Genomic DNA, 16,747 nt, shown 5'->3' on the forward strand with positions numbered 1-16,747 from the left:
ATTAATGCACGAAATTAAACACCACGTATAAAATTAGTTCTGCTGACAAAGATCAAAAAGCACCATCTCACCTTCCTATTTAATGAAGACAGTAACTGATGACATTCACAACAAATTCTTATTTAAAAATCGAGATATCAAACCGACATTCCATCATAAGCACTAAATCTCCAAAAGATAAACTGAGACACGCAGCTTTCATAAAAACTGATATCTGACGACAGATGTGCCGTGTTATGATGATTTTGGGGGGAATTGGCTTGATTTGGAGTACAATCAAGGAAAAAATTGAAATGAAAATGGATCAAACTAAATACAAAAGGTGAATGTAAAAGGAGATTTGATTCAATCTCTATGGGTTTAATTGAATCCAAATTTATGGAGAGATTTGTGGATAATTTTGTGAGAAATTTTGGTGAAGACTTTATGAGAAGGCAAGTGGTGTGGGTTGCTTGCTGAGGAGGTAGAGTAGATGGACTGGCTAAAAGGGTGGAGTTTAATGATGGTATCCAAGTAAAGCCGAAGTTCTCAAAATAGAGAGCATATGTGGAATGTTTCCGATTAGATACTAACTGACTGAGGCAAACGTGGAAACAAAGAATTTAAATTCATCTCATCGAAACTCTACAAGTCCATTTTGTTGATCTACTTCATTTTAAATTGAGTTTATTTGGATGCCAATAGGCATGACAGCAAAAGCAAGCATGCATAACGAAGAAATGACTAATTCTAAGAGTGTGCATATGCGCATGAGTGAGAGAGAAAGAGAGTGAGATCTTATTATTATGTTAATTTCTACTACACATTCCATATCTAATGAATTAGATATGGTAATAATAGACAAAAGGGTATGAACATATTATGAAAATCACTATTATATTTCCACCCAAGAAATTTGTAGTAGAGGATATCAATCTTACTCTCAAGGGCACTCAAAATTTGCTAACTTGTCATTTTTTATTCAAATGTGGACTGCATTCAAATAATCTTGCTTAACATTCTTAAAGTGTTTGCTATAATTCCTATTGACCTGCTCATTTATACAAATATCATACAATTGTAATGATGACTATGATTTTGTAGTTACACTTATACTAATTTGAAGGAGTAACACATCCAACTTTTACACAAGATCAAAACTAAAAGGAGAAATTTTATCGAATCAACATATTTAATTAAATTCAAAAAAAATTTACTTACAATCATTAATTCTCTAGTCAGTTGGACGACAACATAACATAAGGAACAAATCTCAGATCATCCAAATATCTATGCAAAAATGGCTATAATTCAGATTCCCACAGATATAATAGCTAAACAAAGCCGAATCAATATAAGTAATAGTCCAGGAAAACCTTTTGCCGCCGTACAAATGCCATATAAAACAAAGTCATCAATAATCAAACTAAAACCCTCCAAACGCTACAAAAAAAACATAATATTTCAACGAAATCAAAAGCCAGCACCCCTCCAAACATCACAAATGACAGCAGCTTTAATACTCATCCTTGATGTCATAAAGTAGCTACAAAGCCCCAGCCACCCAAGCCATCTGATACCACTCGAGGGCTCCTAGAAAATATTTAGTAAGCAGGTTTGGCGGGAAGGTGGTTGTGGAATAGCAAGGAAGTGGAAATAAAAAGTATTGACAGCATTCGGAAAGGGATCCGTGTGTATGAGCTGTTCCTGGCTAAAAACAACAAAAAGAACAATGAAATTACGAGATATGAGCGGCGAAGAGATTCACCACATGTTCCTAAGCAAGATACAGATACACCCTCGCAAAACAAGAGAATATAGCACACTTTAGAGTGGCAAACATGGAATACAATCTCAAAAATACTCGAAAACAAAGACAAGGTCTCAAAATAGCTAAATACAACATAAAAATATGCTTCTAAAAAAAATAACCTTAATTGGAAATAAAGAATTATGAAATAACAGAAAAGAAAAAAAAAAATCGGTTGAATTTGATAATCCGATTGAAAATTGCACATTTGGTATCTCATAGTTAAGGTACATTGAATCTGTGAAAGTTGGAATGATGCATCACGGGATCGCGATTCTACAGAAACTCCAGCTCCCACATCACGGAAAAATGTCCTGGGTCGAGTTACTCTCCCCGGATAGGAGTTTTGTCTTCCTCATAAAAAGCTTCTGAAATTGATCTACATCGTCATAAAAAAAAGTCACTATCTTATTGTTTCTGAGAAAACTCAATTACAAAATCAATGCACATGTTCGTTCTAGGCAACTCTAAATGTTTTCTTGAGCTTGATAGCTACAATTTACTATTATCCATGGGAACGTCTTTGTACTCCAAAATTTGTTTCAATGTTTAAAATCTCTCAATAAACTCATTTGGAAACATGCTACTGTCAAAATTCAATATATTCACCTTTACAACAAAATCCTAACTTCTCCTCTAATATTTCACCCCTCGATCTGACGAGTCACCATTGTAGTTATAGATGACATCACAAGATTGACTCCACTCAAAAGTGGCAAGCCTCTACTTTAGTTAGAGGATTTTCAGTTGCATACCCTCAAAAATAAATTATTGGACACCTCATCATGGGTATCTCCTAGGTGACATGTTGTATTTCATGATTAGATTTTCGGCAAATGTACAATTGCAAATCAAGATTGGTCAGAGGCTTAGATTTTCTATGATAGATGTTGGAGCTACTTATTAGTGGAGATAGAAAAGTTAAATATTGATAATTTACAATTAGGCGAGAAATTGTAGCAGAAATTGATAAAGAATGGTAGGGATTTCTTTTTGAGAACTTTGAATTGGGATAAGAAAAACAAACCCTAAAAATTTAGAGTTCGATGGGCTTTGAAACCATATGATATTATTCTAGAGCTCCAAAAGGTATTTAGAAATGGCATTCAGACGGGGATCGTCGTTGATCGACTGCTGACATGGGTGAAAACAACAAGAACAACGAAGCAAGAGAAAGGCGACGAAGAAGTTCACCATCTGTTCCTGAGCAAGACACAAATACACCACTTGCAAAAAGAAAAGGATACAACACCCCTTAGAGTAGAAAACAAAAAATACAATCTCCAAAATACTCAATAACAAAACTAAGGTCTCAAAATAACAAAATAAAACATATAAATATGCTCCTAATATAAAATAATCTTACTGGAAATAAAGAAAAAAAAATAGAAAAGGAATAAAAACTATTGAAATTGATAACTAGATTGAAAATTGCTCATTTGGCCCACAGTCATAGCATCGATCACGTGACAAATTGAATCATGCATAGCGGGATCAAGTCCATGACCTATGGAACCGCACAAACACGGTATCAAGATTCCACAGGAAACTTTTGTACTCGCGAATTGGAAGATTCCCGCTCCCGCATCACAACCCTTAAGCCAATCAAAAGCCAAATACAAACCAAATTATAGAAAACTTTTTCATGAATATAATCATGTAATTCATGCAAATTATGCAAATGATATAACAAATAATAAATGCTAAAATTCTAATGCGCTTCCAAAAAAACTGGCTTATAAATAAATCCAATAAAGTGAATTGCAAATGCAATTGCGAGCAAGCAAATCACACAATCATAATTAGCCAATATAGATGGAAAAACTTAAAAAAGCTAACCGAATTACATAAAAAATACTTGTGGTTAATTATGCAGTTTTAGGATGTACCCATTATAGATGAAAAAACTCTTAAAAAACTAGCCAAATTACATAAAAAATAATTGTGGTTAATTATGCCCTTTTAGGATGTACCAAAAGGATGCAGTTTCATAGTTCAAGTTTCTCTGAAATAAACAAATTCCATCAATATTGAATTCATTTAGCTCTCGTCATAAAGTTTGCTCAACGAATTTACATGTCACTGAACTGAAAAACAAGAAAATATCTAATAATTTATAAAAAGAATAATATCAACCTGCACTTCATCAAGAGCTGTATTTTTAAATTGCTCTTGTAATTTGTCAACTATAGTCATTGATTGGTTCGATTTAACAATCTGAAATTATACCAACATGCAAGTTCAAGTTCATATTTGTTCGCAAACTTTCAGTTCTAACTTTTGATGACTTATAGGCTCAAATTCCTGAACAAGATTTATCATAAATGCAAATTCAGATTCAACAGCATCACATATAGATTCACATAATAACAGCAAAATCAATTTCTCATAAAAACATCATCAAAAGAATATTCATGAAGTACTGTCCTTTCTTTAAATTGATCAACGTTCACCATACATGATTCTTTTTTTTTTGTTTAACCATACATGATTATTGCATCACGTATTTGGCGATCAAATAGTTTTTTTTTTTAAAGGAATATTCCTAATCATTAATCCGCCATAATAATTTTCCAAGACCATACATCCATCAAATGAACAAACTTAAACCTTCTCATAGCCATATCGTAGTTATTTAAAAATAAACCTAACATAGTTTTTTTTAATGATATTATTTATTATTTTTAGCCCAACAAAAATAACCTATAAAGACATTATTTATTTATTTCGGCCCAACTAAAATATCCCACAATCAAACAGCACAATGATGCAATCAAATATTTTTATTGCAATTTAATGCAACATGATTTAAGGTCCATATTTTCTAGTGCAACAAAGGTGATGAATTGATTGCAATTTACACAAAAAAAAAAAAAGAAATTGGCACATCAAAGACCACTAAATATGCAAAAAGTTCCATTCTTTAACTTTAAACTAGAAAATACTAGAATTAAACCAAAGGATAATGCAATCCTCAAATAAATAAATAAATCAATAAGAAAGTTAAAACCATATAAAATCAAACAGCAATAGTAAGTTAATCAACACAAATAATTTCTAGTTGTGTTGAACCTGAAAAAAATCAAGAACACTAGTAAACCATCAACAAATTACGTATTGGAAATATCATCAAGGGAAGAAATTGCCAAAAAGAAAAATAGAGGAATCAGGCCGATATACAGAAATGATGACATCCCCCGAAAATAGATAATCACACTTGTACTGCACTCAAAAGAATTATAAATCCAACTCACACATAATATTGAAATTGGAAAAAAGAACTTTGTTTAATCAAAGTAATATAATTACATAATGCAAAATTAGCATTTATAATCATTAATACTCTTCGTCAATTATCATCAAATTTTGATTAGCTTTAGTGGATGATGCCATAGCAGAAAGAACAATTCCGTAGTTGTCCAAATATATACAACAAAATCACCACAAGCACTGCAATCCTAGGAAGTCGTTTACTGAAATATGCCCCGTAGCCATCCCCTACAATATGCCTCAAAATCAAAGTCCAAAACTGCAAGAATATATACGATAAACAACATTGTGCTTATCCTCGATGTCATAGGCACCATCACAAGTACTTTTTAAATAAATTAAAACTATTAAAAAAATATTCAACTAAATGTATAAATAAAATATTCCTCTAAACATTAATTTATCTGATGCTTCTGATGAGAATAAACATGCAAATCTCTATCACTCCACTTAATTCTTCAATGATTATAACATTTAGCTTAAAACTCCTTAAAAAATAACACTTAAATAGTTCTTCCATAATCACTTTGCACCCTCCAGTCTTAAAAATCACCTAAATGAAAGATCAAGAATATTACTCAAATATCACCAATGACATCTCAAATGTCCGCATCTCATCTATAAAACTTGACTTCACGCATCCTCATCAAGCTAAGTCAATTTTTGTTTGATAATTCATAAAATTCCTCAAAATTTCCATCATTTTATTTGCTAGGAATAACATACTTGAAGCTTTTATTTTAAAATATCTAAGAGAATAATTATATATTTCTTAATGCAATCATCTATGTAGCATCGACAATTCTAATAATGTATCTTACATTTGTCAAACACGTATCAGATAACGACACTTGTTTGACACACCCCGACACTTTTCTGATAGTATAAAATATATGTCTGAAATTTTTTCAGGCACGAACACATTCGGGACACACCTCAACACCGCATCGGGCATGAGCTTAACACTTTCGAGAAAATGTGACACGGGAACTAGAAAATTATAAATATATGTATAGCCTTAATTATACCTCATAGTCGAAACTGCCCCATCTCTTGTCATGTTGAAGCAACCTCTAATATTCGTCAAAATCAAGCATTTAAGGTGCATCCAATATTCGTCAAAGCCGAGCATTAGTAATTCCCTTTTTGCAATCATAGAATTTTTTTAAAATTTTAATAGATAAGTTGGATTATAAACTAAATGAACTCTTTTAAAATATTTAATATCTAATTTTAAAAATAAATTTTCATAAGCAAGAGGTTTTATAATATAAATTAAATTTATGAAGTTAAACTTTATTCTTATATAATTTGTGTTGTGATTTTTAATAAAGAATAATGAAAAAAATATATTTTTTATATTAATAATTAATTAAATATAAAAAATGTGTCCACAACATGTCGTATATTTTTTTATTATTATTTTGTGTCCACGGGTCGTATTTGTTTCCATGTGTCCATGCTTGTGCTTCATAGGCAATCATGAATTCACACTCAATAAACTTTACATAATCAAAATTTACATATTTGCTCGCCATATAACTTGGCTATTTTATATATAATTACCTTGTTTTCCATCTTTAAAATGAAGCATACTAGTCATCAAAAGCTTTAGCAATTACTTCACTTACAACAATAATTGTAACTATAGTCTATCTTATGATTACTTTCTCAATATGTTGTCTTGTACCAGTAGTACTTTGCACATTCTCATTTTTAACACCAAACCTCCACTGCTTATTTAAATAAAATTGAATCAACTCACTAAAATTGAAATGACAATCATAAAATTAGCACTAAAATCGATCAATTAAATCTTCTTTAAAATGGATCATTTCATTTACGGGCGTGTTTGTATCAGCTTTTTGAAAAACAATTTGTTAAAAACACATTTTCTCCCAATTATAACACTTTTCACGGTCGGTGTTTCCCAATTGTGTTCCTGAGAATAGTAAAAACGTTAATGCGATAATATATCTGAGGTCGTTGCGGCACGCGTAAATTTTCACCCATTGCCCTCACAACTTCTTTCCGAAGCCAGTGTTTCTGCCCTAGCGACTACGACATAAAACTGAAGCTCGTCGTCTTCTTGAAGCTCGCAGATAAGGACCGCATGGCCTGCGTTTCTGCCTAGCAACCGCAACACGAAGCCGCGCACAGCTCGTCGTCCCTCCCGAAGCCCACAGTTAGTTGTCTCCTTTCAAAAAAGCTAGAGTTTTATTTTTCTTCCAACAAGTACTATAGTAATAAAGTGACACAAAAGCTAGAGTTTTATTTTTCTTTATGTTCTGGTAAGTGTTTCAATTTATTGTTGTCTCTATGTTTTAGAATGACATATTTGGAATTAAGAAAGTCTAGCCTCTATAAATAGAAATTTTGTGTTGGTTGAGGATAGAGAGTATTTTGATTGGTTGTAAGAACCTTTCTCATATCCTTCTTGGTTAAGAGGTGTTTTTAGTATCCTAGGGTGGCGCGTAGATGGTGATTAGTCATCGTTCATTTCAGTTTATTAATTCTCACCTTTCTTCGGATTTTCGTTCCAAACTTTTAGTTTCTAAATTTTTATAAATATAGATTTCTATTTTACCTTATTTCTAATATCATCTTGGTATTAGAGCACGAATCTTACACATGTTGTCTCTTCCCTCTCCGAGTTCTTGTGCATTTCAACCTTTTTATTTCCATTTTTTTTAGATTTTCCTTCTTCGAATTTTTGTTCAGAATTTGCAGACAGAATGTGCCTAGAATTTGTCCAGAATTCGGGGACAAAAGTCTTTCTGTATCAGCTTTTTATTTTTCTAGATTTGGTGGTCGCAATAACTGTCAGGTGGATTTTCTGTCCAGATTTCTTGGGTTTGCAGTCCAGGTTTCACGAATTTTACCGCCAAAATTTGCTCATTTCTAAAAGAATTCCCTATTGTTGTTGCATTTCTTCGCCGTCAAGTCGCGTGTTTCTTTTGTCCAGTCGTGGATGGTTGATATTCCTCCATATTGGGCCTTCTTAATTCCAATTCTTTCCCGGAAATTTCGAAGTATGTTATTCCTGCATTTGTTTGTTCTTTCTGCTCTCAATAATGCCGCCAAAGAGGAACAATATCTGCCCAACTCGAGATTTAGTTCTGGAAGAATTGCAACAAGAAATTCATCATCTACAAGCAAAATTGGCGCTTTTTGAACAGTGAGGTTCGAAAGAACGTCAATTGGCTACATACAGTTGAATATATTCTGGAATCCACAAATGAGATAATCAGCGGGGAATAAGATAAACCATTACATCAAAAGACATCTAGTGGTGATGAACAACCTGTACGTACGTTGAGGGGTGAAAATTGATGGAAAGCTCCAGATTTAAAAATAAAAATTAACCTTCCTGATTTTGACGTAACAATGGATCTAATGAATTCGTCAATTGGCTACATATGGTTGAATATATTATGGAATTTAAGAAGGTGTCACAAGAGAATATTGTCAAACTAGTGACAATCAGAATGAAGAAAAACGCCTCACTTTGTTCAGAAAACTTGAAAGGGAATTGATAAAGAGAGGGTATATTTAAGATCATGTCGTGGACCTAAATGAAAAAAAAAGCAAAAGAAATTCTTACCCAAATATTACAGGCAAGAAGTCTCATCCGGCTTCACAATCCTCATGAACAAGAATTATTCTTGGAGGAATATATCACTGAATTTGAATACTTGAGGCTAAAGTGCAATCTTTCTAAACCCAAAGAGAACAATATTGCACGTTTTTTGGTGGTCTACGATCATCGATCACTAATATGGTTTAAATCCAACGATTCTAAACATTACATGACGTGATTAACTTGTAGGTGAAGGTTGAAAATAGCATAAATTAGGTAGGAACACTCAAATACTTATTCTTACCAATGATTTGAGCGGTTCCAGCAAATCAAACCACTTCTGACCACAGACCGGTGGTTGAAATGCTGCAAGCAGCAACAAAGTTGTTGTCCAATAGCAAGGGACTGCTACCACGGCGAGGGAAGGAACGATATCTAGTATACAATGTTTCAAATGTCATAGGTTTGGTCACATAGTCTCAACTTGTTCTAACCGATGCATTATTTCACAGGGCGAGGAAATTGATCAAAAGGAAAATGATGCAGTAGAAGAAGAAGATACTAATCCAACAAGGGACCAAATCCTACAGGTAGATGAAGGAGAATTACTTGTGATAAGATACCTCCTAAGGATTAAACAATCTTCCAATAAAGATTGGTTACAGCATAACATACTTACAATGCGGTGCACGATTCAGGCAATTAATAACCTTATCATCGACAGTGAAAGTTATGAGGGCGTGGTTGCAACAACCATTGTGGAGAACCTTGGGTTAACTACTCAAGCTCATTTCCATTCCTATCAACTCACACAGCTCAAGAAGGGAGCTGAAATTAAAGTCAATCGGCAATGCATGATGTCATTTTCAATTGGCCGGAAACTTCAGGAGCGGGTTTTTATGTGATGTAAATCCTTTGGACGCTTGTCACATATTGCTTGGTCAGCCTTGACAATATAACTTGTACAATTCATGATGGGCATGCTAACACTTATTCCTTTATCAAATGGGGAATTCAAACCAATTTGGGCCTATGAAGGAGATTTAGGTGATGATTGAAATCAACACTTTTACTTCATTTCTTTTGAAAGATCTTAAGGAGACAGCTGCCTATGAGGTACTTCCCGATCATAACAGAGGGTTTTGAACGAGTACCTACAACTCATTCCAAAGTGCAAGTATTGATATAACAGTCTAAAAACATATTTCCGGTAGAGATTCCTACAGGGTGCCCTCATGAAAGAGTTACAACATGTCATTGACTTTATGTCTGGTTTGGTCATCCCAAACAAACATGCATATAGGATGCCTCAAAAGGAGCTCGAGGAACTTCAACTCCAAGCCAAGCGGATAAGCTAAACCAAAAAGGCTTGGGGCAAAATAGTGTTATAACCCGTGTGCAGTTCCGACCCTTTGATTCTGAAGAAGGATAGATTTGAAGATTAAATGTTAGAAGATGTTTTAATCACCAAACATAACCTACCTGGAGATTAGAGCGGCTCCATCATGTTTCAATGTCCTCCAAGTTGGTTGTTCATTAGGAATCAGATTTTGAGTTTGCTCAATATGAGAGAAACTTGCGAATCCCCGGAGAATGACGCGAAAGCTAGAGCTTTATTTCGGTTTATATGTCTTGGTATATGTATTTCAGCTTGTTGTATCTGTGTTTTAGGATGATATACTTGTAATTAGGAGAGTTTAGCCTCAATAAATAGAAGTTGTGTTATGTGGGTTGAGAATAAAGAGCATATTGATTGGTTGTAAGAACCTTTCTCGTATCTTTCTGGGTTAAGAAGTATTTACAGTATCCTCGAGTGGCACCAAGGTGACGGACATCCATCGTTCATTTCAGTTTTTGCATACTTCCCTTTCTTGGGATTTTCATTTCAAAAATTTTTCTTAATTTCTGGATTTTCAATAAACTTGTTTTGCCTTGTTTCTGATACCATAAAGGGTTCTAGTTGTTAACGGAAATCACTTGCCTATAAATATACATTCCTTTAGAGACTATGGCAGGTTTTTTTTTCTATGAATAGTTTAATTTCGGGTTTTCCTAAATTGGAAGGATGATTGCCTGTTTTGAGGTGGATTCCCCAAGTTGGGAGAGGTAATAAGGCAAGGGAATCACAACAGATTCTAAGTTTTGCCACAATCGATCACAACAGTATATTTATCTTCTCCAAAATCTATGCTGGCCCTACAATTGTAATTTCAAGGAACTGTACAAAATTACTGCAGCAAGAAGTCCACAGGTAACAAACTAATACAAGAGGATCACCGGTCATAATTTCCAAAATTTTTGTCAAAATTGATTCTGAAAATTGAAAATCATCTCTAACGGCTGTCCAAGGATAGAAATTGTAGGTTTTTCCAGGCAACCTGTAGTTTTCCAATCAAGCTAAACCCCCTGCATACAGTCCACCCTTGTGAGTTCATTTCTTGCAGAAAATTCTAATCAAACTACAAATTTACTACTAAGCCCAATCTATGTTTTATAGTTCAGCGCTCTTTGGGTTCCTTACTTACAACGAAATTCAACCTATCATGGACCTCCTGCCTCCCAGCAAATCATGTAACCAATCAGAGAAGAAGGACAGTAGGTTTACTGAGGCAGATCTCCATTTTATGATTGAGAGAATTCTTCTAAAGGCAGCAACAAAACAGAGTTTCAACTAGGATAGGCTCTAGTATCCTGCAAGTTACTTAGTGGCTAAAATTACCAAGATTTGAGAATGAATAGCAACTGTCTTTGGCCCAAGTACTCATTTATTGGTATAAAATTCTCTTCACATTTGCATGAGAATCCATTGGGAAAAAAATTTCGAGAATGTTTAGCCTTAAAAATTCTTGTAATTTTTTTTTTCAGTCATTAGCAATTGTTTCATCAAGTTCTTGAAGTTTTTGTACCTATGCAATTTTAGGGGATTGCTGCCAATTTCTTGCAGCAAGAAATCCAAAAGGGCAGTTAAAAAATTCATTCCAGAATTAGGCCAAAAGTGATTCCAGCATTCAAAAATCATCTTCAGTGTCTATCCAATATGAGAGTTACAGTTTTCTCAGCCTACCTATAGTCTTCTATTCATACTAAATCCAATGTTTGCAGTCCAGCTTTATGAGTTCATTTCCTGCAACAGATTCCAAGCAACAACCAGTTTTACAGTCAATTCTAACCCATGTTTAACAATATAACCCTCTAAGGTTTCCTTCATTGCAACAAGATTCAACCAATTACCGTTCTTTTACCACCCAACAAATCATTTAACCAGATCAGAGAAGGACGGCAGGTTTATTAGAGAAAAGCTCTAATTTTCTATAGCAAGAATACTTCTAAATGCAACAACAAAACAAAATTTCAATAAAAACAGTCTCCACTTTTCCGCAAACCAAGGTGGCGGCTGAAATTACAAAAAATTGAGAATGAACAGAACTTCTCTGCCCCAAATACTCATTGTTTGGAGCAGAAAACTTCACACTTAACACAAGGATCCATTGGAAAGTAAGTCATGATTGTTTAGTTTCACAAAATAATGTAATTCATACGTTTTATTAGTTAGTCATTAGCAAGTAATTTTCATAAAATTCTTGTTGTTGTCTGATATTACAACGCCTAGTTGTACATTGTTTTACACCCCCTCAGTGTCAATTTGGTACTAAAACTTGGATCTTAAAACTTTCACCTTATTACAAACAAGACTTTGTTTAAGACATCAAAGACGAGTCTTCTTTAATATTTAAAGAATAACATAGATTAGAAACATAGTAGTGAAGTTGTACAATTGAAACACCCAAATATTGTGAGACATAATTAAGAAATGTCTAGGAAAACTTTTAGTTGATTAGGTATTTAGTTGATTATGTAAATTTGGAACTTATGGTCAAGAATTAATGTAAGATATGGCAGAATTCATGAAGCTTCCCACATAGGTTTCTAACAATGTTGTTTTGTTAGAGAATTAAGTTATCATAAGTCTTAAATGTAAGAAGCATGAATATTCACTAAAAAAAAGCTGAATAACTAAAAAAGAATAAGCTTAAGAAGAAATGAAGAATGCCATCAAGTTGATCATTTCATATTCAAGCTATTCATGCAATTCACTCTTATCTAATATAACACAATTCTCCATTATGTGTGTAGAGCTAAAGCCTTCACCTCAAATCTTCATACCGAGAATAAAAAGATTATAAAATGGATTGCCTATAAAACATTTACATCAAAGATGATTTTATTCCTCCCTAGCCCATTGCCACAAAAACAACCCTGATCTTATAAAAACAAGCCTGCTCTCCTCTTCATCGATGAAGAAATATCCATGCTTGCTAGGTCAATCGCACTCTCCATTATTGACAGATTTTCTATGGGAACTCCAAACATGGAGATAATTCACAAACTAATATCTAATTTACAGATGAAAGGTGGCTACTGTATCGGGCTAATCAGCCTTTGATATATTATCATAAGACTTTCTTTGAAGGCAAATTATAACAAAAGTTCCTCAAGAATCTCATATTATATCAATGGCTTCTCGATACACAAGCTAAAAAAGTCCACATTTTGATTGCTCTATGGAATCACTAGTTGTCCTTGTTTAGATCTCAGTTCCAAACTTCAAGTGCATCACTTCAACCAATCTACCTGATTATTTTTTTATTCTATTTTGAAATATCTTTATAAATGAGTGCTACGAAAACAAATCTTACTAGGCCTATTGTGGCCTAGGTATTAGTGAAATTGGATGTTACTACCCATTTTTATAAGATGTGGATTGATTCCTTACTGACTAGACATTGACTGATGAGAAATATGAAAATATCTCATCGCACTGCTCCTCATGCCATATGTTTGGGCATAAATTCACAAAAGCTAAAATGGTCACCTCATTTTGATTGCCCTATAGAAACATATGTTGCTCCTGTATAGATCTCAATTTCAAAACTTTATATGCAGCACTTCAACCAATCAACCTTATTCTTTTATTTTATAATTATTTTGTGGAATGATGCTATGAAAATAAATCTTTCTAGGCGTATTGTGGCCAGATTATCGGTGGAATTCCCCATTTTGATAAAGATTTGGATTGGGTCCCCATCGATTGGGTACTGACTGAAGAAAGAAAAGGAAAATATCCAATCAAACTGCTGCTCCTGCTACATGTTTGAACATAAATTCTCAAACTGTTGGGCTCATTTTGATCTGAGAAATTCTACAACAGGTGCATCACCTTCCATTTGAAACTGCTAATCAATCTCTTAGCCACTTGGCGAATGATCTTCCCTCATCATTCAGATCAATTCTCAAAACTTATAGCCAAATTCAGACTCTGTTATAGGGATCCTACTTGCCTCTTAGTGCTAGCCACTTCATTATTAATTGACACCATCACTATAGCAGTTTTCATGTTCATGGAACACCTCATTTCCATCCTACACAATGAAAGTAATATATCCTAAAAGTTATTTAATTTAGATTGGAGCATTCAGAGCCCCGATTCTATGGTAGATAATAGAATTCATATTCTTCTGTATTAACATCTATAATACCTAAACTTCAATATAAAAAATCCATATACTCGCCTATATGCACTTAAGCTTTGAGTTGGACGATCCAAATCAATAATTTTGCGATTTGCATAATACAAAGAATGATTCTTTATAAGTCTTTCTGTAATAAGGTACTTTTTCTTTTTTGACGATCCTGGAAATATATATATATCCAGGATCGTCAAAAAAGAAAAAGTACCTTATTCTAAAAGAAAAATAATATTCTTCCCAAGCACCTCAAAATAATTTCCCTTTTAATATGACACAACATAATAAATCAAGCTCCTCATAATGTTTTAACTTCATTTTGCATGCATCCTAAGTAAGAAGAAACCATAAAAGAGAAAAAGCTTCGGCAGAATACAATGAGTCACATATCGCACAACTGCAGCAAAAAACCAATAAATGGGTTAATCAATATATATTTAAAAGAAAAATAATATTCTTCCCAAGCACCTCAAAATAATTTCCCTTTTAATATGACACAACATAATAAATCAAGCTCCTCATAATGTTTTAATTTCATTTTGCATGCATCCTAAGTAAGAAGAAACCATAAAAGAGAAAAAGCTTCGGCAGAATACAATGAGTCACATATCGCACAACTGCAGCAAAAAACCAATAAATGGGTTAATGAAAGAAAACCTTGATGATTTGATCTTTCGACGAAGTAAGAACCCAGTTTCCATTCTGATTCCACTTGACGCACAACACAGTATTTTTATGGCCATGACTGCAAAACAGAAATGAATTAACAATCAGAATTCACGCAAAGTAAACCAAACAATGATGAAAGTTACTTACAATGAACAGAGCTCCTTCCCTGTTTTGGCATCCCACAGCTTTACAAGATTGTCTTTTCCACCTGTTTCATCAATTTTACATGCAAAATAACAAAAAAAAGGCATATAAGTGCGGTTAAAACCGGAATATCATAATAAAGAAAATAGGAAGATTCACATACATATCACTCGATTCTTTCGTATTTACATCTCTAACACCTAAAATTCAACTTTTAAATGCATACCACTTCCCCACGCATAAAAAGGCATATTTCACTTTTCAGGAGTTAAAATGGAGATATTTTTATGTGATATAAAAGATTTGGGTGGTATAAATGTAATAATTAAAGTTTCAGCGTTAGAAATGTAAATACATAAGAATTTGATGGTATGTATGTAAATGCTCCAAGAAAATATCTTGATTAAGGATAAGAACCTGATACGAGTAATGACTTTGTTGGGTGCCAGTCAACACTCTTGACATCCCAACCATGGCCTGTCTGAGTTCAACACACACAGGAAACTTAGAATATATCAACAAAACTGCAATCCAATAAACAAACAATTTGCTGCTAAAACAAAAAAAAAAAATCGAGGATGACAAAGAAAATGGCTCAAGGAAAAACCACGAAGCAGTTAGAGAATGAATAGCAGACAAAACACTATTTAAAGTTGCCTTAAATATTGAAATGGATGCCATTAAAATAAAAAATAAATCAATAAATAATTTCTTTTATAAACAAAAGGGATAACATAATACCAAATACAGGGAAAAAAATCTATAAAGGATCATTTAAGAACTCTTGAACAAAAGAATTTCCTAACGAAAACAGCTCATTTCACCTTTCGTGATTAGTCAGTAAACAGTAGATTCAGCCATTCACAAGGTACCGAAATGAACTCTAGCTTTGCCAACAAATATATTAGATCGGTTGTGTGACATTCTTCGCTTTCAGGAAAGAATTCATAACATAATAAAAAAATATGAGAGCCAATTGATGCAATGTTGAAGTAGAAAACTAAAGAAGTAAAATAAAATAAAAAAAATACTAGTATCAGTTATAACATTATATATATGAAAGAAGCAGCCAGATTACATGCAATAACCCCACATTGAAAAGGATCCCCAAAAACCACCCTTTCCTTACTCTTGTATAGACCTGATTATTAGCGTCGAAACCAAAACAGGACTGAGCAAAGATTTCCTTTGCCATATGAGCCTGCATAGAGCCTCAACATGATATGAGGCCCAGTCATTTCTCCCTGTTAGGCTTAGGATTGATAAAAAAAATATCTCAACTAAACAAAGCCCAAAAAATTGGATTCTATTTAGGTTATTGTAAATGTGACTAGTGCGTAACGAAGAAATGCACTTAAAACACAATAATGTTTAAACAGGCAAGTGTTTTCAGAGTTTTATCTAAGTGTTTCAAATTGGTTTTGTGGGTTGGAATTGGGTCTAAATAAATCTGACTTAAAATTGCTTGATTCAAACTGGGCCCGAATATTATATGGATCAAAAAACCTACCCGGCTTCAATCAAACTGACCCAAACCAGACAAGCATAACCAGTTTCATATAAAGAATTACAGCAATATGGTCAAGTTCATATCAATTACGAGTTGAAAGATTAATTTCGGGTAGGCAGATCAATTTCGGGTTGGTAGTTTAAATTAAACTCAATCTAGAAAATTACATGGGCTAGGATTCTAGACTAGAAACTAACTGAAAAATTAATCGGGTCAACCCACATTAAGATTTTTTTAGTCAGTTTTGGGTCGAGTTGACG

General features: G+C 33.5%; 1 protein-coding gene across 1 annotated transcript in view; it reads right to left on the reverse strand.

Moving 5' to 3' along the window:
- Window positions 1–16,172, reverse strand: part of LOC110028169 (flowering time control protein FY-like) — a 44,948-nt gene extending 28,776 nt beyond the window's left edge. Inside the window, exons 1-4 of the mRNA XM_020729912.1 lie at window positions 16,119–16,172; window positions 15,395–15,458; window positions 14,981–15,041; window positions 14,822–14,909 (exon numbers count right to left, since the gene is read on the reverse strand). Coding sequence (XP_020585571.1) covers window positions 14,822–14,909; window positions 14,981–15,041; window positions 15,395–15,458; window positions 16,119–16,172 — 267 coding nt within the window. The remainder of the gene's footprint in view (window positions 1–14,821; window positions 14,910–14,980; window positions 15,042–15,394; window positions 15,459–16,118) is intronic.
- Window positions 16,173–16,747: the final 575 nt, after the last annotated feature.

This window comes from Phalaenopsis equestris, unplaced genomic scaffold (genome assembly GCF_001263595.1).
Source record: "Phalaenopsis equestris unplaced genomic scaffold, ASM126359v1 Scaffold000499, whole genome shotgun sequence".
In the NCBI taxonomy this organism is placed as follows: domain Eukaryota; kingdom Viridiplantae; phylum Streptophyta; class Magnoliopsida; order Asparagales; family Orchidaceae; genus Phalaenopsis; species Phalaenopsis equestris.